This window comes from Diceros bicornis, chromosome 6 (assembly GCF_020826845.1).
Source record: "Diceros bicornis minor isolate mBicDic1 chromosome 6, mDicBic1.mat.cur, whole genome shotgun sequence".
Taxonomy (NCBI): Eukaryota; Metazoa; Chordata; class Mammalia; order Perissodactyla; family Rhinocerotidae; genus Diceros; species Diceros bicornis.
In genome coordinates, this window is record NC_080745.1 from 37,281,443 (window position 1) to 37,309,422 (window position 27,980).

The 27,980-nt window shown below is 37.2% G+C and overlaps 1 protein-coding gene across 5 annotated transcripts in view; it reads right to left on the reverse strand.

Annotated features, from left to right (window-relative positions):
* Positions 1 to 3,513: 3,513 nt before the first annotated feature.
* The window catches only part of TET1 (tet methylcytosine dioxygenase 1), a 139,567-nt gene continuing 115,100 nt past the window's right edge, over positions 3,514 to 27,980 (reverse strand). For all 5 annotated transcript variants that reach the window (XM_058543315.1, XM_058543311.1, XM_058543314.1 and 2 more), the window contains 4 exons: positions 24,947 to 25,036; positions 22,822 to 22,959; positions 19,157 to 19,505; positions 3,514 to 13,017 (listed from right to left, as the gene is read on the reverse strand). In XM_058543315.1, coding sequence (XP_058399298.1) covers positions 12,005 to 13,017; positions 19,157 to 19,505; positions 22,822 to 22,959; positions 24,947 to 25,036 — 1,590 coding nt within the window. In that variant the 3' untranslated portion in view covers positions 3,514 to 12,004. The remainder of the gene's footprint in view (positions 13,018 to 19,156; positions 19,506 to 22,821; positions 22,960 to 24,946; positions 25,037 to 27,980) is intronic.

Below are 27,980 nucleotides of genomic sequence, written 5' to 3' on the forward strand. Positions count from 1 at the left end.
AAATATACGTTCAAAAGACGTGGAAAACTTAAACATCCATCAACAATGAACTAGTTAAATAAGATATGATTTGTCCACACAAAGGAATATAACATACAGGCGTTAACAATAAGAAGGCAGGGCTGGCCCCGTGGCTTAGCGGTTAGGTGCACGCGCTATGCTGCTGGCGGCCCTGGTTCGGATCCCAGGTGTGCACCGACGCACTGCTTCTCCGGCCACACTGAGGCCTCATCCCACATACAGCAACTAGAAGGATGTGCAGCTATGACATACAACTATCTACTGGGGCTTTGGGGGAAAAAAAAATAAATAAATAAAATTATAAAAAAACAAAAAACAGAAAAAACAATAAGAAGGCAGTTCTAGGGGCCGGCCCGGTGGCGCAAGCCATTAAGTGCGCGTGCTCCGCTGCGGCAGCCCGGGGTTCGCCAGTTCGGATCCTGGGTGTGCACCGATGCACTGCTTGTCAAGCCATGACTGTGGCAGCGTCCCATGTAAAGCAGAGGAAGGTGGGCATGGATGTTAGCCCAGGGCCAGTCTTCTTCAGCAAAAAAGAGGAGAATTGGCAGATGTTAGCTCAGGGCCGATCTTCCTCACAAAAAAGAAAAAAAAGAAGGCAGTTCTATATGGGTTGATCTGGACTGTTAGATTTAAAAAAGAAAAGCAAATGTTTGCTATGTTTGCATATGCGGATCTCAGTAGATATGCAAGAAACAGCTAACTATGGTGGCCTCTGGGAAGAGGAAGTTAGGCTAGGCTCAGCAGACAGATTGGTTGCTTACCCAATAACCATTCTCCCTTCTCCTTCTACCTTTGCTGACAGTTCATATTTTATTCAGATGTGACCTCAGGAAAAGAGGATCTTTTTAGCCCCAGGAGGTAACTTTTTTTTTTCTTTTTTAATTTTTTGTTTATTGCAGTAACATTGGTTTATAATATTGTAGAAATTTCAGGTGTACATCCTTATGCTTCTATTTATGCATGGATTACATCATGTTCTCATGTTCACCACTCCAGGAGGTAAATATTGATTGATGTAAGCCAATTATGGTAATTAATTTTCCTTGCTAGCGATTGGTTTAGTCATTGCTATGTGACAAAATCTCGGCCAATGAAACATAAGGAGAAATATATTGAGGGCTTTTGGGTTTTGTCCCTGATTAGAAAGAGACTACAAGAGAAACTGCTCTTCAGGACTTTTAGGTAAAGCTAGGAAAAGTTTGATTCTTTGAGTTGTGACAGTCGTCTTAAGACCATGAGGTAAACCTGAGAGAATTGCAGAGAAACAGATCTGAAACTCTGATATCATTGAATTGCTGAATTTATTAACCTGGAATCACTTATCTTTGGATCTCTCATTTTGTCAGAAAATGCATTGTTTATTGTTTAAGCCTCTTGTAGTTGTAGCCAAGAGCATCCCAAGTATAAACAATGGGCATCAGAGGTAGGAAGGTCATTCCTTTTTTCCATTTAATGTCTTTCCTATTTTTTGAATTTTGTACCAATGGCATGTCTTTTTTTTTTTTTTTAATTTTATTTATTTATTTATTTCCCCAAAGCCCCAGTAGATAGTTGTATGTCAAGCTGCACATCCTTCTAGTTGCTGTATGTGGGACGTGGCCTCAGCATGGCCGGAGAAGCGGTGCGTCAGTGCGCGCCCGGGATCGAACCCGAACCGCCAGCAGCAGAGCGCACACACTTAACCGCTAAGCCAAGGGGCCGGCCCAAGGCATGTCTTAACTATTAAAAAAATTTTTTTAAATAAAGGTGCATTCCCTTTAATCCAGCATTTTATTGTTTATCATAGTAAAAAATTGGAAATAGTCAAAATGTTTGATTATAGGAGGTGACACAATTATGGAACATTAACATGCTTGAACACTGTATAAATATTAAAAGTGATAGGGCGTTTGAGCTGATACAAGAACTACGGGAAGGAGCTAGTCGTATGAGGATCTGAAGGTAGAACCGGGCAGCAGGTACAAAGGCTTTGAGTCAGAGAAGATTTTGGCCTATTCAAGGAACTATAGCTCCGGGTGGCTGGAGCATAGTAAATGAGACAGGTTAGCAGGAGCCAGGCCACCCAGAGCTTTGCAGACCAAGTAAGGAGTTTATTTTTATACTAAGTTCAATGGTAAGCCATTGGAGTGTTTTAAGCAGTGGAATGTCATGATCTGAGATCCGTTTTTAAAAGATAACTCAGGCTGTTGCCTAGAGAGCATTAAGAAGTTAAAGGATCCAGAAACTATGTTACCAGAGGAACATTGAAGGAATTGTATATTTGGCCTGGAGAAGATTAAAAAAAACATGATAGTTGTCTTAAGAGGTGGATGTTTAGTTAGGATATTGGTTGAGCTATTTAACAGAGAGCAAAATAATAGAAAAAATACTTATTTTTCACTCATGTAAAAGACCAAGTTGAGGGTGCCGGCCCCGTGGCGTAGGGATTAAGTGCATGTGCTCCACTGCTGGCAGCCCGGACTCAGCTCCCCGGCGTGCACCGATGCACCGCTTGTCAGGCCATGCTGTTGCGGCATCCTATATAAAGTGGAGGAAGATGGGACGGATGTTAGCTCAGGGCCAGTCTTCCTCAGCAAAAAAAAAGAGGAGGATTGGCATGGATGTTAGTTCAGGGCTGATCTTCCTCACACACACACACACACACACACACACACACACACACACACTAAAATAAAAAAAAAAAAGACCAAGTTGATAGGTGAGTTAGGAGAGTAGGTCATCCAGGGACCAAGTTCCTTCCATTTTGCTGTTCTGCCATCCCATAGGGTGTTGCCCATGTCCGTATGGTCAGCCTAACTCACATCTCTCCCTTTTAACCAGTCAGGAAGGAGGTGGAAAATGTAGTTTCCAGCTGCTCAGCTCAACCTGGGGAGGAGGTAGGGTAAGGGGATGGAGTTGTTCCTTTACTAGAAGGAAGAGGACTACTAGGATGCTACAGTAGCGGGGTTAGGTTTCAAACTAGATCAATTTAAAGTTAACTTATCCTGGGATATTTGCTGTAATAGCACTAAAAAGCTATTGTCAATATTTTTTTTCCCCTTCAGGTTTTAATAAATACTTTAGGATATCAACTTTAAAATACTGTTAGCATGCTGTGTTCAGGATTAAGCTTATTAAAATAAGGATGAACCCAAGGGAGTGCATGAGTCAGTCTAGACTCAAGGTGATTAACAGCTCGGCCAGTTACTAGGGATGTGAACTTAACCACTTTAAGCTTCAGAATTCATCTCTAAAATGGGGTCGATAAGAGTCCTTACACAATAGTATCACTGTGGGAATTAAATAATTTATATAAAATGCAAGGTTTCTGGCACATAATAATGATTCCATAAATGTAGCCATCTTGATTTTGTTTTAAACACAATCCATATACTTGGTCATCTCCTAATATTAAATCTTATACTCCTTTGAAGTTAAAAATGTGTCAATTTCATCAGATATTAAACTTTAAAAAGTACAATTTTGAAAGGAAAGAAAAATTAGACTATCAGGTGCAAAATAGAAGTATAAAATTTATTTAAAACCACCCACAAAGTTCTGTGTAATCAGGAATGATACAATTTGCAATAGTTTTTTTAAAAACTCATGACAAAGATTTAAAATATAATTTCAATTACAGTATTCATTTAGCCTTATTCAGTTAGAACAATTAAAAAAAAGAAACTTTATGCTCTAAATAAATGAGACACACAAGGAAAATATAATAGACAATTTCCACAACTATCTTTACATGTATGTTTCAATACTAGTACATTTCAATGCATTTTGCTACATAAACATGAAATCATGTACAACTGCTGTGCACCAAAATTTAGCTTAATTAGGTCTTTCAAGTAACATGCAATTCCAACTCACAAGTCTTCAAGTACTGCTAGTAAGTGTTCCCTTGTATGCAGAGCACTACATGTTGATCCTGAATTGAAATCATCATAATTAAGATTATCTCTTTCCCTTCTACATGGTGAAGTGCTTTTTCTTTAAACCGTTTCCCCCATATGTTAAGAACCAAAAACAAATATTTGTGGAATTTTAAAATCTTTTCCTTACTAACTTATTCATTGTATGGGATATTTAATACAGTAGGACGGCATTAGGTAAAAATAAATCCCCCAAAGCAAAAAAAATCAAAGGTACAAAATAAATAGTAAATACACTCCAAACAAAAAAAGTCAGCTAGAGACAGGAATATTAACTTGTGAAATCGCTATTTCTCTATTGGGAATTCAGTACTACTCTATTTCACCATGGTAAAGAATCTGTGAATATTTTACTCCCACTAATGATAAGCACTCAGTCTTCTCCTTTGAACATGTATTGATATGCACATGAATCTACTTGGTAAGTCATCATATAGCATAAGAGAAAATGAAAAAACTAGAAATTAATGCTTTTCTTTCTGCCAAGTAGTTTTACAAGTTTCTCTTTAGGGAACACTTCATGATTTCTTAGTAACCCAAAGATGACCATCCACCCATTCGTCACAATGCAAAAGCTGCCCTTTATTTTTACGACAAAACCATTTCTGGAAAAATATTTCTCTTAAAGCACCCATCACAATGTTATCTCACAAAAGTTAAAAAAAAAATATGACCGTACATAGCGATAAAAAATAATTAACCTTTGTTTTTTTTTTTAAAGAGCTGTTTTTGTAAAGTCCTATGTCATCAACCATTTTATATCACAAACAGGCATTAATGAGGATAGGCAGTTACCGAACTGAATCTCCAAAAGTGGAATTTATGTGACTATTTAGGGCCTGGGTTTTTCATTTGTAACCCATAAATTTACTGATGGAATAGCCAAAATATCCTACCTCCTTATATTTACAAAGAGCTTACTAAAAGCTTTACAAATACATCTCATTATTTTTCTTAACTCTCTGAGCACAGGTATGTTAAACCTTTGACCCAGACATTTTATGTGGCTGGAAACAAAGTGGAACAAAAACAAAACAAAAATTCAAATTAGTGGGAGACAGCACTATCTCTGAGATGCCAACGATTTTATCTTTTTACCACTAGTGTCTGGGAACTAAAATAGTTTACCCATCACATTCCCTTCAAGAAACCTGCATTTCAATATAACAAATACATTAAACTTTGATTATGAGTGGCTGACCTTAGTCTTTTTAAAAATAATATTTTTTAAACAATTTTTATTTAGGATGTTTCCCTCTGTTTTAGTAGTCCAGGGACATTCTTTATATAAAATTATTTTTACAGAAGTTAAAAATAAAACGTCACTAATCTAAGCCCTAATGCAGAAGTCCTGGGAATTTGGGGAGAACTTCCAAAGTATGCATAAGAAAATAGCTGGGTAAATAAATAGTGGAAACAGAATAATCCAGAAGCATGTTTTGCATACAATAGTAACTTTTATATTATTCTTAGACCAGGTCTGACAAAATTTCTACTTGATAACACCCTCTAAGTCATAGTTTATGGTGCAGAAATGCATTTAGCGGTCTGCAGATATTAAATATTCTAGCTTCAGATGGGTCGACTTGCTGTTTGACTTGAAGCAAGCCATTTGCTATTTTTGCTAATCTGCAGGTTCCTCATCAGTAAGATGGGAATGTTGTTCTCTGTCCAATTCTCCATGTTGGGGAGAAAAAAGTAGCACATAGTAAAGCAGCTTGATAACATAAAACATTATAAAGTACAAGGATTATAATTTTTCTTACTATTGTATTTGCTTTCAAAATGGTTCTTCATTTTGAGCTGCTATTTTTCAGATGAAACTGCTATGGAGTGGGGAGAAGTATTTCCCAGTGTTGCACTGGCAGAGTGAACTTGTAGATTGCTAATAGGAACACAATTCTCCCTCCTTTCTTCACCTTAACGTCCTCTATTGCATTCAAAAGAGCTTAAACTTTTTCATCCAGATTATAAATAGTTCCTATTACTGCCAACAACCAAATTCCCAAAAGGCAAATTTACATTGGAAAATAGATACCACTCACAAAATTGGGCCTGGAGATAAGGAGGAAAACATGCAAAAAAATACTGTCTATTCTATAGATCAGATCCGTTACTAATTCAAAGTCACTGGTCAGATAATTTATAATTAGTATGATGCGTTGTGCAGAAATAGCAAAGCCATATAGAAATAGTGCTAGAATATTTAACTTCCTATATAATTTTTTGTAAAACACTCAAACACTAATAAATGAGTTGAGAGTCAAACATTGTTGGGATTGATACAGAGAGCACTCGATGTTAACCTGTGGTCTTATGTCTTATGATCACTATCTGCTTCTAAAAACTGAATTCGCCTCTAACTGAAAAGGGCTGAATACAAGCTCTTGATTCTTTTTGGTTTTATTCCAAAAAGGATTTGTGAAACACGATTTTTAAAGACAGGAAGACAACCTGACCAAGATCACTGCTAGTTTTAAAATGAACCACGTGTATTTGTGTAGGTGACATGGGGAATGGAGATAGAACAGAGAGAGGGGAAGCAATAGAGTTTTAATTTAAAGAAAATCAGAGGAAAGGATTAAAACGGTAAAAAGAATGAAAGTACACTTAGTGACACTCTAGCGTCGGTAAAATGAGAAAAGAAAAATAATAAGCCGAGTTTCTGGTCAAAGATTATACGTTTATACCTACATAAATGGAGAAGAAACCAAATTACTTTCCAATATTGTTTCTCCAAAAATGCAAATGTTTCTGACAGCTGCAAGATTTTTTTCTGATGAACAAGACAAGAGAGAATGCCTTTCGTAACAGCTGCTAGGGACAATATTTCCATTTTTAGAAAAACTAGGTTTATACTGTTAACCAAGTATTTCCGAAGTTGCACTCAAACACAAATGGGTTAAATCCGCTAATATGTTTAACATCTGATAATAACGTCCTTATCTTAGACTAAGTTTTGCTTTAATTTAGGGAACATCTACAGCTGAACAAACTAGAAGAAAATGTGTGACCCAGACAGGATCACGGATATCACAGAAGGTATGGGAAAGGAGCACAGCCAACAAAGAAAAGATTACTATTGGACTTTTAAAGCTAGAAATATCAAATATTGTATACTACCAAAAGAGGAACACATTGTTGGGCCCTTAATGAAGAAGTGAAAATTAAGTGACAAAATAAGAAATACCTTTGGATTACTTGAAGGAATAAAATACATGCCTTTTGAAGCAAACAGTGGTATTTGATTGGGTGCGCAGAAGAGATAGGGATTGAAAGGAAGTCATCCAGATACTGGAATGCAGAGAATTAAAGTTTGTAGAGTTCAGTGTGGACAAAGAGAGTGATGGCTTGCATAAAAGCCAGTCCCACTGTCTCCAAAATTAACTTAGTCTCTATTTTACACACAAGACAAAAGCAAAAAGATGCCAATGAATCTCAATACGGTCTACGAAAATACACAAATTCAGCGTCTGATAAACAACATAGATTCTTTCTGAATTCTAGAGCCATGGATGGCATAATTTTCTAAACCTGTTAGAACAAAGCTCATCACGGAGCACAATTTGATTTGGATAAATTCAGACTCCTTCAGGAATCAGAGCACTGATTATATCACTTGGTTAAGTGTGCCGTACTACTGATGTCGAAGTTACAAGTTCAATACATTTAGGGGCAGGTTTAGGAGCTGTGTACAATAAAACAATATTCTAATACATGTAAACAGCCACATCAAAATAAACTATGCTGGGACTTAATTGTGAGGCCAACTAGGCAGTAGGCGTGAAGAGACTGTACAACCATGCCTAGGTAGTAATATATACAACGGAAATATACTTTCCCAATTATTTCAACCATTCAACATTTTATAACTCCTTATGTATGCCTAACCCTTGTTCCAGGGGAAATAAAAGCCTGGACTGTATAAGTACTTGATATTTGTTTATTGGAATAATAGATGAGACTATTGCCACATTTTGTAGGATGAGTTAACAGGACAGTTTCATAGGTAAAAGTCAGCTAGATTTCCCACACAAGGCCCATAAAACTGCAGGCAGGGGAATCTTGATCCAATTTTACTTATCTTCTTTCCTTGAACCTCTCAGGAAAAAAACCCAAAGCCATTTTATTTTTGGCTTGTACCAAAAAAAAAGGTTATTTCCCATGATAAAATACCCTCCGGGTGAGCAAATCAAGATTGTTTTTCTACAGTCCTCCTAACCAGAAAGTGGCCTTCATTCGACTGTTTAAATTTTACTTACAAACATAATTATGCACCAACATTGACATCTGCTCTCTGGGCCCCAGTGATCCAACTATATGACTTCTAAGGTGTCTTCTGGCGCTGTGAGAGGCCACTACCTTATTACCTTATTTCACAATTCCTATTGTAAATTTCTACAAAAGATCAAAACTCACTGTTGTACTAACTCTAGACAAAAAAAAGATTTCCATGCATCAAGAAGTTGTGAAATAGAAGGTAGCTATATATTAAAGGTCACATACAGCTACTGACTGACTTGGCACATTCAAAGGAAATGCTGTGCCCAGTATCGGTGGAAGTTGTCATGCAATGTCAAAACTTTGTCCCAGATAGAAGATCTCAATGTGATTTGTTTTAAAGACCAAACTTAAATAGTTTGGGATTATTTTCATACATGCTGTTGTGAAATGATAATCAGTAGGAGTCCACTGAAGTAATAACATTACAAAGTAGATTACTTCATATGAATTAAGTTGGTATCTCATTTACATAAGGGTATGCATTCAATTAAGTATGTATTGGGGTTATGTCTTAAGTAAACTGCTTATGGATCTCATCTAGTTGAAATTCTATATTTAACAAATGAAATTATTTCATCAACATGCAGATTGCATAATAAAGATGCTGCAAGGTTACTTAAGATGCAAGCCTTTTGCTAACATGTTGCAAAAATTTACCTATAGCTATACATTTTTGGCTAGCCTCACTTTCCAATAATATATTTGTTAGGTTTATGACATGACATATTTTGTACTTTGTGGATGAATTGGAAAGAAGATGTAGGTGAGGCTGACAAGCACAAGAAAAGTTTTTCAACGATGGCCTAAGAGCCATTGAAAATGAGATTTTGAAGGGCGGCATATTTTGTAGGATTCTACAATAGGCAGGAGTTATTCTTTCATCATAGTGGTAAGTTTGTAACATATTATGAAGAGGTTGGACTAACTTGGGGGCCATGTATCAACGAATTCAATTATCATACCATGAACAAAGGCAGAAGATTGACAACCCAATGTGAGTGCTATAAAAGAGGTAAAACAAAAGGTGATCATTACAGTAAAACATAATAGAGGTGTAGAAATAATGTTAGATGACCAGTTTTCTGAGTGAAAATGTCATTTCAAATTTATTTTCTTGCTTCACGAGAAAAAGTGTTCTAAAAGCAGTGTAGCCAGCATACAATCACAATGCTGCATAACATTGAGTAAGCATAAACTTAAAAAATAAAAATCACAGGGCAGACAATGGGATGGTAAACTGGTAAACTTACAAAATAGAGCCCAACAAGGTAGGAATCAGGTGTGGCTCCCACCATGGGATTATCAGTTGAGACAGGCCATTCATGGTGTTAATTATAATAATGGAATGGAAACATTTTAGTTGAGACTGGATATTTTCATGTACTTGTTTTGGTAAACTAACTTCACAAATCCCAATATTCCTCTAAGTCAACATTGGTGCTTCAAGTTTAGATTGTTAAGGAACTCATTTAAAGTTAGTAATTGATTTGAATTGCTGCAGATATATCACAATGGATTGTTTTGAAGGAAATTTGCTATTTCTTTGAAAAATATGTCTAAGACTTTCTTTTAGGATTTTAATTCTTCAATTTTACTATGTCTTGGGTGACGATTCAAATAAAAACAAAAGCTAATACTTAAATTTTGCAGACATTCAATAAGTGTTGAACAGAAGAATCAATGGATGGGTGGATGGATAAAGGGTCTTAAAACTTTATCCATTAAATCTGGTGAGGAAATAATTTCTAGTGGGAGCTAAGGCCTAAAATCTAAAACGAAATATCACAAGGGTGTATTCCTGATAGTCTAATACTAGTAAATATCTCATTGAAGCAGCTGAAACAATAAACAATCACTTATTTATATACTTATATGTATAAGAAACCTTAGGCTCACAAAAATATACATGTTTTAAAACAGAAATCTAAGGCACACAAAATACTAAAACAAGTCAATGAATTACCCTATTTTACATATTCAAGAAGCAGAAATCTACTTGTACAAGATGATGGTCTATCAATGGACATTTTGTTATTTACAATCCCTTCATATTCCTTTACTTGGATTAGTCAAAAGCTTGAAACTGATACTTTGCACCATATATTATTTTAATATAAGTTACAACGAGATTTTCTTTAGAGAGCTTGTTGGAACTGTTTGCTTTTGCACCAAAATTGTGAGTGTTAGCAGTTGTGGGCTTCCTATGGCATTTCCAAGGGAGAAGCACCATTAGGTTTTCCATACTCCCAAGGAATCTGACACTTTGAATGTTATAGCACCTCTGCATTTTAACAGAATCAAGTATTTCATTGAAATTTCTTCTTGTTCTAAACATTTTGTTTGGCCAATTCCTTTAGTTTTGCTATGAGTCAATAAAGTAACGGGAAAAAAGAATGGGAGGACTAAAATAAATGGAATGCCTATTTTCCTGTTACTTAGCACATAGGCAATTATCAGAGAAGATGAGTTATCACATTCTGAAAACTAATATGCTTAAACTACTTTGGATTAGCTCTTAATGGACAAACCATACTTATAATACCATTCCTACTGTTTGTTTGGGGTGTAGGTGTGTGAGATGATGATAGGGAATTTGTTTTCAAAAGATTTCTACAGGAATTTTATTCTTATTCTGTACCACAATGACTTTCAGGACAAATAAGGCAATTTGGGATGGGTAGGGTTCTTGCTACTTAATTTTTGTATTTTATAACCCTGAAACTTTAGAAGCATTTGACTCTTCTGAATAGTATTACCTATGTCCCATCTCCTTTTGGAAATACCTTTCATGGATTACATTGAGAAAGCTGGTGTGAAAGTAAATTGGGGCCACTGTTGCTCAACAAATCAGAAGAGACCACTCTTATTTAGTTCCAAAGAAAATGTTAATCAATATTGGTGATATGCTTCCTAATTCCAATTTTAGAGATAATTAACAATTTTTGCATGATCTAAATATTTTATATAAGTAGCTAATATTTGAATGAGAAAGGACACATTAAAAAAACAGAAACCATATACATGATTAGAATACAAACTGCAGTTAACAAGATGGAACTCTACACAGCAAGAATAAATGATTTCTCTTGTATGCAAATATGCACAAACAATAGACGATAGGATTCTTATACTATACTATTTCAAGTTACTTTTAAAAATAGAAAGTGCTTTTAAAATATATATTTACAATTTATGAACAGCCTCCAACCATTACTAACAATAATGAATTATTTTATACAGGAGAGATATTTTAAGAGAGAAAACATTTCATTGGTTTATTTCAAAGGGATATGCCGATTTTCTAGCAATGATTGGAAGATGTTGGAACAATGGCACCATGAAATAATAATTCAGCTTATTTTTTTTAACTGTGTTGATGTGGTTAAGCACCAGGAGCTGTGTAGAGTTAATACTGTGTGTCTTGATTTTACATCATAGTACATGAACCTGTTAAAATCCTCTAAAAATGACTCTTGTTTCATAGTAAACAGACTTAATTTAAAGCACCAAACTGAGTGATTCTATCAAGGTTAACACCTAACCAAAACATTTCTTTAGGTATTTAAAACTATAAAACTTTTATTTTTGCTTAAAATGTGCACCTTCTACCAATTGTCAAAATATAGTCACAGTTAAGAAATACCCACCCCGTTTTTTTTTTTTTTTACCTCAGCCTTCAAATGGGTGAGATGAAGATAGAGTAAACGACAACATGACTTTCTTTTAACAGCACCTTGAAAAAATACAACGCACTAGCAAAGGCATTAAGGGGAGAAAAGCCTTCAGACCCAATGGTTATAGGGCCCCGCAACATGTGTGAGAGCATAAGGGGACACGGTGACAACATTGTCATGGGTTAATGTTAATGCTTTATGAGAAGGAATTTGGTTCAATTCATTAACTTCAGGGCACAGTTCAAGACCCTCATTAGCTGCCTGGTCTTTCTGCTCTGAGGCCTTAATTTTCTTATTCTTAGCTTCTTTAGCCTCGAACTTAATCTTGTTTAGTTCAAAACCATGTTGGGGCTTATTCAGGTTTTTGTGCTGGTAGAAGACAAGGGACAGGCGTGTAGGATGATTCCGGTTTGGGTGTTCAACAGGAGTTGTAGCATGAAGCTCTCGCCGGGCACACTCAATCAAAACAGAGCCGTGAGAAGGCGCTATTGCCACCCCACCAATATTGGCATCCAAGAAGATGTGCTCACTGTCTGACCAATACTCATCAATGTGGGGCAACTTCTCCTCAGCAGGAGACAGGGCGTCGTCTGAGAGGGCATCATCTGATAGAGGCTCATCTACTTCAGAATGCTGCTCGTCTTCTTCCACCAGAGAGGAAGCAAGTTCATGAGGAGAGGTGATGAATGGGGGCTGCTGGTTTGGCTGATTAGAAGTTAGCTGCTCAGATGGACCAGTGGGAGGCTCAGAATAAACCAGGGAATCTGTCACAGGAGTAGACAAGGTGGGAAGAGGAACCACTTCACCAGGCTGTGCACTTCCAGTGCATTCCCCAGCAGCTGCATTAGCACCACTGTGTCTTGCAGAAGGCATTGTGCAGTGGGGATTGCTACCTCTTTCTGAAAACCCGTACGAATCTGATGCATCGTTTTTAAAAGGAACTGTTGTGGCCGAAGCACTCTTAGGGGACCAGGAGAAGCCTGGAGATAAGTTTGCCTCTTTCACTGGGTGAGGAATGGATGGAGTCAGTGAGAAGCTTTTAGTGTTGTCTGACTCTTTGAAGATAAAATGGGGTTCAGTTTCACTTTTTATTTCAGGTTGCAAGGCCTCGGTTTTACTCCCTAAACAGAGAAAAGGACACCAAATTTGAAGATAAGTACAAACTACTTTTGGTAGTTGTCTTTAAAGACATTTTTAAAGAGAAGTGCAAAGAATAACATAAAACACTGATGATGGCAATGTTGGCCAGTTTGGCCCTATATAAGTCAAACACACAAGCATGCCTTAAAAAAGGTATGTAGTTTGGTAGGCTTTTTCACCCAACAATTCTCCTCAAAGAATTCTTCCCTTCGGAAGTAATCATAAACAAGTTCACAGATTTAGCCAGAAGGATGTCCACTGTTTAAAATAGTAAGATATTAGGGGCCAGCCCGGCGGCCCAGGGTTCGCCAGTTCAGATCCTGGGCGCACACTGATGCACCGCTTGGCAAGCCATGCTGTGGCGACGTCCCATATAAAGTGGAGGAAGATGGGCATGGATGTTAGCCCAGAGCCAGTCTTCCTCAGCACAAAAAAAAAGAGAGAGAGAGGAGGATTGGCAGATGTTAGCACAGGGCTGATCTTCCTCACAAAAATAAATAAATAAAATAAAATAGTAAGATATTAGAAATAACCTAATTGGCTATGAAGTAAATAAACTGGAATACAGTGTAGCTGACGATATGATGACACAGAGCAATATTTAACTACTCAAAGAGATGTTTAGACACATTTTAGGTATTGCATGATCTCATTTTTTTTTAAAAAAGTAAAAGTAAGTAATAGTTTATAAGTATTTCTGCGTAATGAAAGCATCATAACTGGCAAAGTTAATTATGAGGCAAAAGGAAGTCAAATAAAAAATTTTAGTTGAAAAAAACCCATTTGTAACCCTCAAAAACAAGTGCATTTAAGTTTTGTTTCTTTCTCACTAAGTAGGTAGGTCATTATTATCAGATTGGCCAATGTGGGTCATCTGCTCTGACATACCCACATAAATCTCACACCAAATGGAAACATTTTTCTTGAGGACATTGTCTCTGTTTTGAAGCTATAAAAAAACTTTTGGGAGTGCAAAAGCAGCAGATTTTAGGACCAAGAAATGGAAAAAGTAAAGTGGCCATGTTTTAAAATAATTAACAATATAATAGCAAACATGGACCCAGTTCAGAAGATCTGCAATTTTTCCCTCAGATGATACAACCTAGAGACACGTTAGTTCTCATTTCTAAAGAGAACTTATACATAGGACCCAGGGAATGATACATCAGGAAACCTGTGCTACTATCTGTGGCTGCATCTATTATTACACAGGTTAAGTTGTCAACAGAATATAAATCATGGGAATGGAAGGGTAGGGTAAAACAGTGATGAGTCTTTTCTTGAGTTGGATAAACTTGTAAAAAAAAAAGTTCTTGTGGGGCCGGGCCGGTGGCGCAGGCGGTTAAGTGCTCCGCTGCAGCGGCCCGGGGTTCGCCGGCTCGGATCCCGGCCACGCGCCGACGCACAGCTTGGCAAGCCATGCCGTGGCGGCATCCCATATAAAATGGAGGAAGATGGGCACGGATGTTAGCCCAGGGGCCAGTCTTCCTTAGCAAAAAAAGAGGAGGATTGGTAGATGTTAGCACAGGGCTGATCTCCTCACAAAAAAATAAAAATAAAATAAAATAAAAAAAGTTCTTGTGCATAAGATTACAAAAGGACAAGAGGTTATGGGCCAAATATTGTGCATATGGCTACTAAAGGGATGTTTATTTAAAAGAATGCTAAGATGCTATTAGGGAATGACACAAAGATGAAAATGATAATTGCTGTTTACCAGCAGCATGAAACCAGATACATGAATCCTAAAATAAACGTAAATTAAGCATCTGTAAAATAAAATGGAGCTATAAGCAAAAAGGAATGGTAATTCTTCCCGCCTTGCCTCTTCACGATCTCTTTATTGAATCCTTCCCAGCATTATATAAATGTCTGCATTGCCATTTCTCTCATCTTACAAAAACAAACAACCTCTCTTACAAATATAGAAATCAAGGAAGTTGAGGAATACTCCGTAAATCTAAGTTTGAACATCAGTATAAATTCATGGTGTATTTTTTTCTTTAGGCTCCTTGGAGAACAGGCGGATTTTGGATATGGGGCAGGATTATATAAGATGAGCCTGGAACATCTTGTTGGAACAGAGGCTAAGGAAGCTATCAAAGATGATTGGGGTCGTGACAAAAGAACTCAGAAACCAGCTTGATGGGTTTCTACTGATCAAAGATGGAACAATTTGAGGATTTTTAAAGCATTTTCAAATTTAGTTGGAAAAAACCCCTACTTAATATGCATTGAAATATAAACTGTGTTATAAACCATGAGATCCAAATGATACTAAATTTTTAAAAACCTGACCACACTGGAAGTGCTTGGGAACTAACTTGTATTCTGAAAACTGGTGAATAAAGGCAAATAGCTATGCATTGATTCTGATTTCCCTACATGAACCATACCTCAGAATTAACAAGTTATTGATAAGGACAATATTTCTTTATAAAAAAAGATCAACTAACAAATGAAAACAAATGATAGACTGTTACTATAAATGAAATAAAGAATATAGAATATGATAAGTGTTTCTAAAATTGTCAGGTAAAAAGTTGATAATATAATCAGCAAATCGGGTTGACAGCAAATGACTCATGGATCAGTCTTAATGTCACACAAAAGAGACACTATCACACACTATGTACCTAATGTGAAGAAACAGAAGTGTACAAATCACAGAGTGTACTCGCCATAGTAATTTTTTTTTTTTAAATTGAAGCTGAATTTATCTCTACAGGACAATGGTTTCTGCTATAACAAGAAAAGAAAAAAAGAGAGAAAAAGAGTGGCTGGCCTGTGGCATAGCGGTTAAGTGCACGCACTCCGCTGCTGGTGGCCCAGGTTCGGATCCCGGGCGCGCACTGATGCACCGCTTATCAGGCCATGCTGTGGCGGTGTCCCATATAAAGTGGAGGAAGACGGGCACAGATGTTAGCCCAGGGCCAGTCTTCCTCAGCAAAAAGAGGAGGATTGGCGTGGATGTTAGCTCAAGGGCTGATCTTCCTCAAAAAAATAAAAAATAGAAATAAATAAATAAATAAATAAATAAAAGAGAGGAAAAGCAAGCTTGAAATAAAAAAAGGCATAGGAGACACATGAACTAAATATAATGTGTAACCTTGTTTGTATACTGATTTAAACAAACCAAATGTAAAAAACAAAAAATCAATTAGGAGAAAAATGGAGTAATTTGAACACTGATAGGTATTAAGGCATTATTTGATTTTTTGTTTGTTTTAGGTATTATGATTATAAAAGATTCCTTATCTTTTATTGACACATACTGATGAATCAATGGATAAAACGATATGACTTCTGCAATTATAAAAAAATTGAAGGGGCGGGGCCTGGGTAAGGGTATAGATGAAATAAGAATGGCTATGTATTGAAAAAATTTTAAAGTGGGAGCATATGAAGGAGGTGGGATTCATTATATAATTCACACACTTTGTAAATTTTTTAAAATTTCCATTTAAGAAAAAAACATCTCGGGGCCGGCTCAGTGGTGTAGCAGTTAAGTTTGCGTGCTCCACATGGGCGGCCCGGGGTTTGCAGGTTCTGATCCCAGGTGCTGACCTGCACACTGCTCATCAAGCCATACTGTGGTGGCATTCCATATAAAGTAGAGGAAGATGGGCACGGATGTTAGTCCAGGGCCAATCTTCCTCAGCAAAAAGAGGAGGATTGGCAACAGATGTTAGCTCAGGGCTAGTCTTCCTCACCAAAAGGAAAAAAAAAAGTAAAAAGAAAAAACCTCTCGGGACCGGCCCCATTGGTGGCCCGGGTTCAGATCCCGGGCGCGCACCGACGCACCGCTTCTCCGGCCATGGTGAGGCGATGTGCCACATACAGCAACTAGAAGGATGTGCAACTATGACGTACAACTATCTACTGGGGCTTTGGGGAGAAAAAGAGGATAAAAAGGAGGAGGATCGGCAATAGATGTTAACTCAGGGCCGGTCTTCCTCAGCAAAAAGAGGAGGATTGGCATGGATATTAGCTCAGGGCTGATCTTGCTCACAAAAAAAAAGAAAAAGAAAAAGAAAAAGAAAAAACCGCTCAACCCTACAACCTTCACTACATTCAACTGATCCCCTTTATAGGCAACCACAAGAATTTCTCCCATTTCTCTCCCACTTCCCCATAAATTCACTTCATTCATTCTCATCACCACTCTACTGAAGAGGTCTGCTCTAGCAGGGCCTCCAAAAGCCTTCATCTTTAAGGGTGAAATCTCAATCTTCATCTCACTTGAAGCAGAAGCAGCATTTGACATGGTTGATCATGCCTTCCTTGAAACACTACATTCTTATGGTTTCACTCCCACCTCACCAGACCCTCCAACTCTCTTTTGCTGGTTCTTCTTGATCTCTGAAACCTCTACAAATTGGGAATTCCCAGGATTTGTCCTTGATCAAATTTCTATCTCCCTCAGTTTCTCTGTGATTTCATTCACTCTCATGGCTGAAATATATCTCTATGCAGTTGACTTCCTAAATTATATCTCTAGCCTGAATCTCTTCTCTGAACTACACTCTTATTCGGCTGCTTAGACCTCTAGACTTGAATGTCTGACAGATGTCTGGAACTTGACATGTCCAAAAGTGAGCTTCTGATCTCCCTCTACATCTTTCAAAATCTGTTTTTCTTTCCCCATTCCTCATGACAGTTGGTGGCTTCTCCATCCTTCAACTTTCTTCAGGACAATAATGTCAGGGTAAACCTTGAAACTCCGTTTTGTCCAAACTCCAGATTTAATCTATTAGAAATCCTATTGACTCTATCATCAAAACATATCCAGAATCAGAAATTTCTGATGTCCTCCTCACTAGCCTCTCTGGTCCAAGTTCCATCATCTCTCTCCTGAGTTGTTAGGATAGCCAATTTATGATCTTCTTACTTTCTTTTTTTTCTTTCTTTCTTTTTTTTTCTGTGAGGAAGATTAGCCCTGAGCTAACATCCGTTGACAATCCTCCTCGTTTTTGCTGAGGAAGATTGGCCCTGGGCTAACATCCATGCCCATATTCCTCTACTTTATGTGGGACACCGACACAGCACGGCTTGATGAGCAGTGTGTAGCTCCGCACCTGGGATCTGAACCTGCGAACCACAGGCCACTGAAGCAGAGAGCACGAACTTAACCACTATGCCACCGGGCCAGCCCCCATCCTACTTTTGTATTCTCTGCTCCACTTTACTTTAGTTTCAACTCAGTAACCAGATTGTTAGGTTTGAGTCGAATCATAGCCCTTCTCTGTTCTGAAATCTCCAGTAACCTTCCTCTCACAATAAAGGCCAAAATCTCTACAGCAGTCTATAAAGTGTGAGATGAATTGCTCAGACATCCCTCTTACCTCTCTGATCTTGTCTCCTACTATTTCCCCCATTACACACTCAGCTCCAGCCACATTGGCCTCCTTGCTTGCATCAAGTATTAAAGGTAAATTCCTGCCTCCTGAGTTTTGCACTTGCTATTTCCTCTGCCTAGAATGCTATTTCTCCAAATAAAAACATTGCTGATTCTCATTTCCTTTACAACTCTTCTGAAATGCCTCATTCTCAGTGAATCCTTCTCTGACAATCCCATTTAAATAGAATTCTTTCACAGCACTATCTCCTCTCTTTTTCACTGCTACATTTCCAATACCTAGAAAGTAATGCTCAGTAATATTTCTTGATTGGATTACTTAAATTGATGCTAAAGGTGATCAAGGAAGATTTCAAGGAAGTCATGTCATTTCATGTATGCCAAGAAGGAGTAGGTCTTCAAAATAGATAGGGAACAAACAATAAGTTAAAAAAAAAAAAAACCATAAGTAGAAAAAAATACCAAGAAATACTGCGTCACTTTTTCACTGACTCTTAGTTTTGGCAAGTATATAGAAATATATTCAGTGTCTTAGTTTGAACTCTAAGCAAACTATATTAAAAACGAATATGATTTGAGAACAATTAACTAAGTTAATTGATTAATTGATATTCTGATCTAAAATTTTTCTTCTCATAATGCCTCATTCCTAAGAGAGTAGCAAAGATAAAGGAGAAGGAAAATAAGATGCAAAGCAAAGTCCAAACTCTTCTGCCAATGAAAGTTGTGCACAGAAAATTAGCAGTGGCCGTTGGCCTCACCTAAAAATGGCAGCGATGAAGTCTTACTGTTGTTTGTCATTGAGTTATTCTTCCGCTTGATTCGAGGAATGAATTTCTTCTCCACTGCCCTGATCTTATGAGCGAGAACCTCTGTCATCATCGCTGCTCTCTTCTTCCCAGAACGAGGAACTGGCTGTGTAAAACGTGTTCTTTTTTTCCGGCGGGGTGTGAGGACCTCAATGGCTCCAGATTTAATTTTGGCTTCCATTCCTTCCCTTGAGCCAAACTCATCTGTGTCTGAAAGTTTGTACAGGGGCAGCACATGAAGCTGCTCATCTTGAGGGATAACACCCAATGAACGATTATCTTCTCGAGTTAAAGTACAAACCTGATAGGAAGAAAACATGAGATGGGAAATATAGGTCCTGCACATTGATCATAGTTATTTCTACCTTCTTACTGTTGCCATTGTGAAAGGGACCAGTATTCCCATTTTATTTTCAATCGCTTACTGCCAGTATATTAATTTTGGATAAATATCATATATATCAAGGCACTCAACACTATTCAATTCTAGTAAGTTATCAATTGTTTGTAAGCAGACCAGTATAGTTCTGAGTTGATTCTATAAGTAAACGATATACATGTTTATGTATTTTATAATATTTTAAAAATCAGGCATTCGTTTTGTTACATTCCATTGCCTAAGTTAAGGAATGGTTAGTGAATTGTTCACTGTCTTCATGTTAAATATTAAGAAGAGGGCCGGCCCCGTGGCTTAGTGGTTAAGTGCGCGCGTTCCACTGCTGGCAGCCCGGGTTCGGATCCCGGGCGCGCACCGACGCACCGCTTCTCCTGCCATGCTGAGGCCGCGTCCCACATACAGCAACTAGAAGGATGTGCAGCTATGACATACAACTATCTACTGGGGCTTTGGGGGGAAAAAAAAATAAATAAAATCTTTAAATAAATAAATAAATAAATAAATATTAAGAAGATATTATTTTAGCCTATACGTCACCCTATTTTTTTTTTTTTTGTGATGAAGATCAGCCCTGAGCTAACATCCATGCCAATCCTCCTCTTTTTTTGCTGAGGAAGACTGGCCCTGTGCTAACATCCGTGCCCATCTTACTCCACTTTATATGGGATGCCGCCACAGCATGGCCTGACAAGCAGTGCATCAGTGTGCACCCGGGATGCGAACCCAGGCTGCCAGCAGCGGAGCGCGTGCACTTAACCGCTATGCCACGGGGCCGGCCCCAGCCGTATTTGTTAATATTTAAATAATGTCACATTCCTTAGGTAGAGGGGAGTTAATTATGATGAATTTTCTAATTTGCTACATTTCCCTCTAGGATTTTTCACTTCTGCCTATAAGTGGAATCTAACAATAAATATTTTTTCTGCCCTTTTTGTCAGAGTGATTTTTATTTTCTTCACTAAATAAACTGACAGATATTAATGAAACAAAAGAAGAAACACAAGAGATTTCTCTTTCTAGCAGGACTTATATGCTAATACTTTAATAACCTATCTCAGCCCTTCTCCTTACTTTAAAAGTTATTATTTTGTTTTTTTTGGAGAGGAAGATTGACCATGAGCTAACATCCATTGCCAATCTTCCTCTTTTTGCTGAGGAAGATTGGCCCTGAATTAACATCTGTGCTCATCTTCCTCTATTTCACGTGTGCGATGCTGCCGCAGCACGGCTTAATGAGGGGTGCGAAAGTCCATGCCTGGGATCTGAACCAGTGAACCCCAGGCTGCCGAAGCGGAGCGCATGAACTTAACTACTATGCCACTGGGCTGGCCCCTAAAAGTTATTTTTATGCATCATAGAGAAATGAAAATACAGAACTATATACAGGAAATTCCTGACATTTGATACCTAATATTCTTATTCTTCTTCATAAATTAATTTTTTAATGATAATTTTTAAATGTCATTAAAGATCCATTAAAAACATATCCAATAGTTTAATTAATTTTCATTAAACAGATTTCTCCTAGATCTAAGAGCTCTTTCTAAGACAGCAGAGATGTTATAAGACTAGAAGTAAATGAAATTGCCAGATTTGACTTTCAAGGTTGATAGAACATGATGGATACAGATGGTAAAGAAAGTTAACCAAAAGTTTTTAAAATCACACTATTTTCTCAATATCTATGGTCACATTTGCCAGCAAGCCTTGAAATATTGAACTCTCTTGGGTGTAATTTGTTAATAATTTTTAATAAGTATGTTAAAAATTAGAATCTTCCACCAATATTTACTTCAATCAATATGTCTGTCCACAGGGAGCCTAAGAAGGGGATAAGGACTAAACATGGGAGCATAATTAGAAAGACTGGGGAAATAGACAGACTGAAAGCAGAGTTGACAGTAGAATTTGAAGAGCTCAGGTGTTCAGAGATGGGGAAATCTGGAGTTATGCCAAGTCCTGGGTACAATCCTCATTGCATGAAGAACGAGAGCAGTGGAGAAGAACAAGCACTGAGCAATACGCAAGACAAGCACAAGAGAAGAGGAATCAAAATTTAGTTTGACTCTGATCCTAATCCAGCCTCATCAGAGATATTCTATAATGAGGCAAATCAGGAAAAATGTACTACCCAAGCGATAACGATGAAATACTCTCTGGCTAAGACTCATCTGGATAGATTTACAAAATTTCAACATTCAGAAATAATATGTCTCAAAGACTATAGTCAACATCAGTGGAGAGGAGTGATATGCAAAAAGTTATTTTGGCTCCTTAAACTATCACTGATAGACTTCACCGACCAAACAAGGAAGGAAGGCTGACTTTTGATGGATCAGACTGTGCACTTCCAATCATACCATAAGAGCCTCTAGCTATGTCTTATACGGCACCAACCAACCAAACTGGTGTAGTACAAAAATAGAGGCAATCACTCTCTATTATGAATTATCTCTTGATTGACTTCACACCATGGGTATGAGATTCTTTTCATGGCTGTAAACATAGTATGCAAATCTAAATGCAAATATTTATGATAATTTTGGAATATTAATGTAACTTTATACACACTGGCATTAAGAACCAATATGCAGGGGCTGGCCCTGTGGCGTAGCGGTTAACTGCATGTGCTCCGCCGCTGGCGGCCCGGGTTCAGATTCCAGGCGTGCACCAAGGTACCGCTTGTCAAGCCATGCTGTGGCAGCGACCCATATAAAGTGGAGGAAGATAGGCACAGATGTTAGCCCAGGGCCGGTCTTCCTCAGCAAAAAGAGGAGGATTGGCATAGATGTTAGCTCAGGGTTGATCTTCCTCACACACACAAAAAAAAGAACCAATATGCATAAAAAAGATGATAAATTTGGCAGAGTTCCCTCACAAAAACCCTGAGGTAAAGAAAGCAAAAAAGAAATATTAAGTTGCTTAACTTCCTACCTACCAATTTGATAGCACAAAATTGTTTCCTTGAATAATCATGTACTCCTAACTCCCAGCAAACATACCATAATTAAATATATAATTCAAGACTTTCAACAAAATACTTGTTTAAGGTTGGTGCTGTAAAATTTTGGAAGTTCTTCGATAATAACTTAAATACCATCAATAAATACACTACGTGGAACAAAACATAAAACATGCTTTGTCACGACAACCACATTTGAGGACTTCAGCCTAAGCATATAGTGATGGAATTTTTAGAGTCAAAAGCCTAGGTACATACCACAGTGCTTCCGTTATTCATGTTGTGAATGTCCCTGTGAGGATGAGCACAGAAGTCTAGGCAAGCAGTGACCCCAGAGAAAGGACGACCTTCTTTGCTGCCAAGCCGACATTCTCGGGCAACATGTTCATATTCCACCTAAAGAAGAAGGTATGACACACAGTTTTAAGAGACAGACAGATCACCTTCAGTAAAGAGTAAAAAATCACCACCTGATAAAGTTCTTGAATTAACTACACTTTGTAATTTCAGAGATTTCTGACACTACCATGTATTATTGTAGTGAATGCGTAGCTTAGTAACATTGAGGATAGAGTTTGAGAATACATGGACTAAAATGACAATCACTGACTACGACTGAAGGCAGGGTGAGGACACTAATATCTGCTGGTGGTGGGTAAACAAGTCGAGTTGCCTAAATTATTCCATTAGGAAGAAAAACTAATACAGTGCAGCAATCACATATTCAGAGTTTTCAGTGTCTATAAAAAGTAGATATACATATATATTCATGAAACAGTATAGAAAGTGAATTTATAACTCATTTTAAAATGAAAAGTAGGAATTTAACAGAAAGCATGTTATTCATGACAATACAAATAAAGATTTAAAAATTATGGACCTCTGGTTATGTTTAAAACAAAATAAATATTCACACATTTTCTACTTTGTCTGATTTGCAAATATTTTCTCCCATTTTTGTCATTGTCTTTTTCATTTCTTTTTCTTGTTAATTTGCCCCCCCACCAGCTTTATTGAGATATTACTGATATATAACATACGTAAGTTTAAGGTATGCAATGTGATGATTAGATACATGTATGTATTGCAAAACGATTACCACAATAAGGTTAGTTAATATTCAATGGTTTCACATAATTATAATTATTTTGTGTGTGTAGTGGTAACATTTAAGATCTTTAAAAAATTTTTAAGTATATAACACAGCATTGTTAATTATAGTCACCATGCTGCGTATTAGATCCCAAGATCTCATTTATCTTATAGCTGGGAGTTTGTACCCCTTGACCAATGTCTCTCTATTTCCCCCACCCCTCATTGACTTTCTTGATGATGTCCTTTGAAGCACAAAATTTTTTAATTTTGACAATCTATTTTTTTCTTAATTTCATTTTTGGATTGTCTATTGCTAGAGTATAGAAATAAAATGATTTTTGCATACTGATCTTGTATCCTGAAGCCTTGCTGAACTCACTTATTAGCTCTAATAGTTTGTGTTTGTGTATGAATTACTTGCTATTTTCTACATACAGGATCACACCATTCACTAGTAGAGATAGTTTTATCTCTTCTTTTTTAGTCTGGATTTCTTTTACTTGCCTAATTGCCCTGACTAGAGCCTAAGGAAAAATGTTTAATAGAAGCGGCAAGAGTAGACATTCTTTTCTTGTTTCAGATATTAGGTAAAAAACTTCTAGTCTTTTATTATTAATTTTGATGTTAGCCGTGGGTTTTTCGTAGATGACCTTTACCAGGTTGAGGCAATTCCCTTCTATTGCTAGTTTGTCGACTGTTTTTATCACAAAAGAGTGCTGAGTTTTGCCAAATGCCTTTCTGCATCTACACAGAGACGACATGGTTTTTGTCCTTTGTTCTATTAATATGGTATCTTGCATTGAGTAATCATGTGTTGAAGCATGTATTCTTGCTTTTATAAGTTTTATTGCTAGAAATAATCATAATTCTGTCACTCTGGAGTTTTAATTCAATCGCCACAACAGGAAGACTTTAAAAAAGACTAGATAATTTTTAAAGCTGCCTGATAAAAATAGATATACATCAAAGTTCAAATTTGAAAGGTTTTCTAGGGCCGACCCCGTGGCTTAGCGGTTAAGTGCGCGCACTCCGCTGCTGGCGGCCCGGGTTCGGATCCCGGGTTCGTACCGACGCACCGCTTCTCCGGCCATGCTGAGACCGCGTCCCACATACAGCAACTAGAAGGATGTGCAGCTATAACATACAACTATCTACTGGGGCTTTGGGGGGGTAAAAATAAATAAATAAATATTAAAAAAAAAAGGAAAGCTTTTCTATTAACAAGGATTTTATTTACATAGAAATTTCAACCATGTTTAAGAGCATCATACAAGGTCCCAAAACATACCTGGTTTTGGTAAGCAACAGGAGCATACTGCTTATAAATTGGAGCTAATCTTGTAGCCAAACTCTGCAAATTATCTTCAAGGTTTTTTTCCTATAGGAAAAGATAGTCCATAAAAGTTGTTTCATAATGACATAGGAGTTTAAGGTATGAAAATGAATCATAAATCATTGCTGATGTGTGGTTGAGGCACACAATTCATACTTACCCCGATAAAACAGCTACCATAGAAAATAACATGGCTTTTTTTTTTAAAAAAATCTAAACGATTAGTCATTCTTATGCTTTAATTTTGTCTTTTGAAAGTAAAATTCTATGTTATAAGCTAATTAGAAATCTAAATGGTGTTAGGGGTAAGTTGCAAAACTGCTCATGTTGCTAAAAATGAGAACGATATTTTATATTTATTCAATAGCACTGACCACTTTAAAGCAAATCAAGACAAGGTTCCTGCTGGCAAGGGGAGACATCGAAGCAAAGAATTTTGACACAGTGCAACAAGTTTCTATAACAGAGACGGGAGTGCAACACACATAAGGCACATACTATGCATCAGATTCTGTGCTAAGAGCTTCAGAGGTAATAGGTGGGAAATCAGTTGTTGAAAACCAGTGTTTTCTTTTCTACACCATAATGGCTACACCTTGAGGATGATTTACTAGGACTGTGAGAAGCCTTAACACCACATTAAGAATGTGGATTGCTACTGATAGTAGAAACACGTAAGATTTTTTCAAAGAAAAACTGTCATAAGAGTCTCTATTAAAAATGTCACTGATGACAGTATGAGGCACGAAGCAGAGAAAGGAGACTTTTAAACAATAGTTGAAAGACCTCTGTGATAGTTTTAGAGATGATTGTATCCTAAATCAAGTCAGTGAATTGATAAATGATCAGTCACATCTAAGGAAGACAATTCAAGGGGAACTGAGAACAAGGATGAAGGAGGGACTTAAGGCTTGAGGCTTCTGCCTCATTTGAGATTTGGTAAATGCCAAGAACACAGAAAGAAGACCTTCATGTGGATCAGTTCACCTCTGGTATGCATCAGATTACAAAAGTCATCCCATACAGCAATGTAGACAGAGGAAGTTAATTCTCTTTTTTTTTTGTGAGGAAGATCAGCCCTGAGCTAACATCCATGCTAATTCTCCTCTTTTTGCTAAGGAAGACCAGCTCTGAGCTAACATCTATTGCCAGTACTCCTCCTTTTTTTTTCTTTTTCCCAAAAGCCCCAGTAGATTGTTGTATGTCATAGTTGCACATCCTTCTAGTTGCTGTGTGTGGGACCCGGCCTCAGCATGGCCGGAGAAGCGGTGCGTTAGTGCGCACCCGGGATCCGAACCCGGGCAGCCAGTAGCGGAGCACGTGCACTTAACCGATAAGCCACGGGTCCGGCCTGGAAGTTGATTCTTGAGTGCTTTAAACAAGCCTCAATCTTGGCAACTATAAAGTATCAGTGATAATCCTTTTGGTTTCCTAATGATTTATGTTGATGCTTTAATAAGAAATTCATGCATACAAGGTCTATATCTAGACTACACTGTTCCATTCATCTGTCTACTTAGGTATCTGTTACTTAATGTAACTTAATAGTCAGGAAAATCAGGACTCTACTTTAAAAACACTTCCTGGCTATCCTCACACATTAATTATTCCATTTATTTGGGGAAAACTTTAGAATTATGATTTAAATACAAGATTTACAAGATTTTGATTATGCTTTCTAACACTTGAAATATTGGGTGGAGTGGGTAATTGCGTCTTACTGCTAGTAGAATATTATGAACCATCAAGTGTCACAAGTCAGATTGAGTAATTTGTCATTTTATGAAAGGTCTCATTTATTGCATGGAAATGTTGAAATAAAGTAGGCAAATAGAAACAAATCAAATAAAACTTGATTAGCTGACTAGTGGTATCATTTTATATTTGTAATGCGCATATTCATATTGTGAAAATCCTGACTTTCTAATTGTTTCATTAGAATGAATGTGTGTGTCAGATATATGGGTTTTTTATTATCAGATCCTTACCTATTGGGTCTCAAGCCTACATCTCTCAGCTCTTCTCACCCTATTCTTGATCTCTAGGACCATCGAATCCACATCTATGGCTATAATTACCACCTTGACCACAGACCACCCCTTGAGCTTCACGTTCTTATTATTGTTGACCTAATATCTCCATTTGGATTTCCTTTAGGAATCTCCAATCCAATGTGTCCAAACTGAATTCATAATCTGTCCTCTAAAAATCTGCTATGTCAAGGGATAGTACCACCATCTAATTTTTAAAACCTTTCCAGATCAACTACTGTTCACCATGTCCTCTGTCACAATCATATTCCAAATCACTGTCTCATCCCTTCCCTGAACTATTCTCATAGCTAGCTCATCTTGCTAAACCCACTCTTGGCCAACTCCAAGAGCAGCCAGAGAGATTTCTTTAAAAGACAAGGGTAATTATATCACTCTCTTCCTTAAAACCCTTTAATGATCTTCCAAAATTCTTGACATGGCTCACAAGGCCGTTGCATGCACGTCATTCTCCCTTGCCTGTTGTGTACTGGCCTTCTGTCAGTTCCTGGAATGAGCAGTGCTTCTTCCTGTATTATAAGCACTATATAAATGTCACTGATTATTAATAATAACCATAAGCAAAAAGTGATTTCACATTCATTAATTATATAGCAATATTATTGTTATAGGATAAAAATTGAACAGTAACGTCAATATTGCTAATATATTTATATACTAACAGACAGTTTCCTCGTATAATATTTGGAACAAAAACTTAACTGGTTAATTTTAAGGAAGAAACTGACACGTTATCAAGAGTTCTGATCTTTGAACATGATACGTTTCCATTTTCAAATATTTTATATGTCCTTTATTAAATTTTATATTTTTCCTAAAGGTCTACTAAACTTCTTTTTAGACTTCCTCAAAGGTACTTTCTCTGCAAATGATACTTCTCTCTCTCAAGTCATTTCTTTGATTTACTGCACTAGATGGGAACGCTAGAAAATACTAAA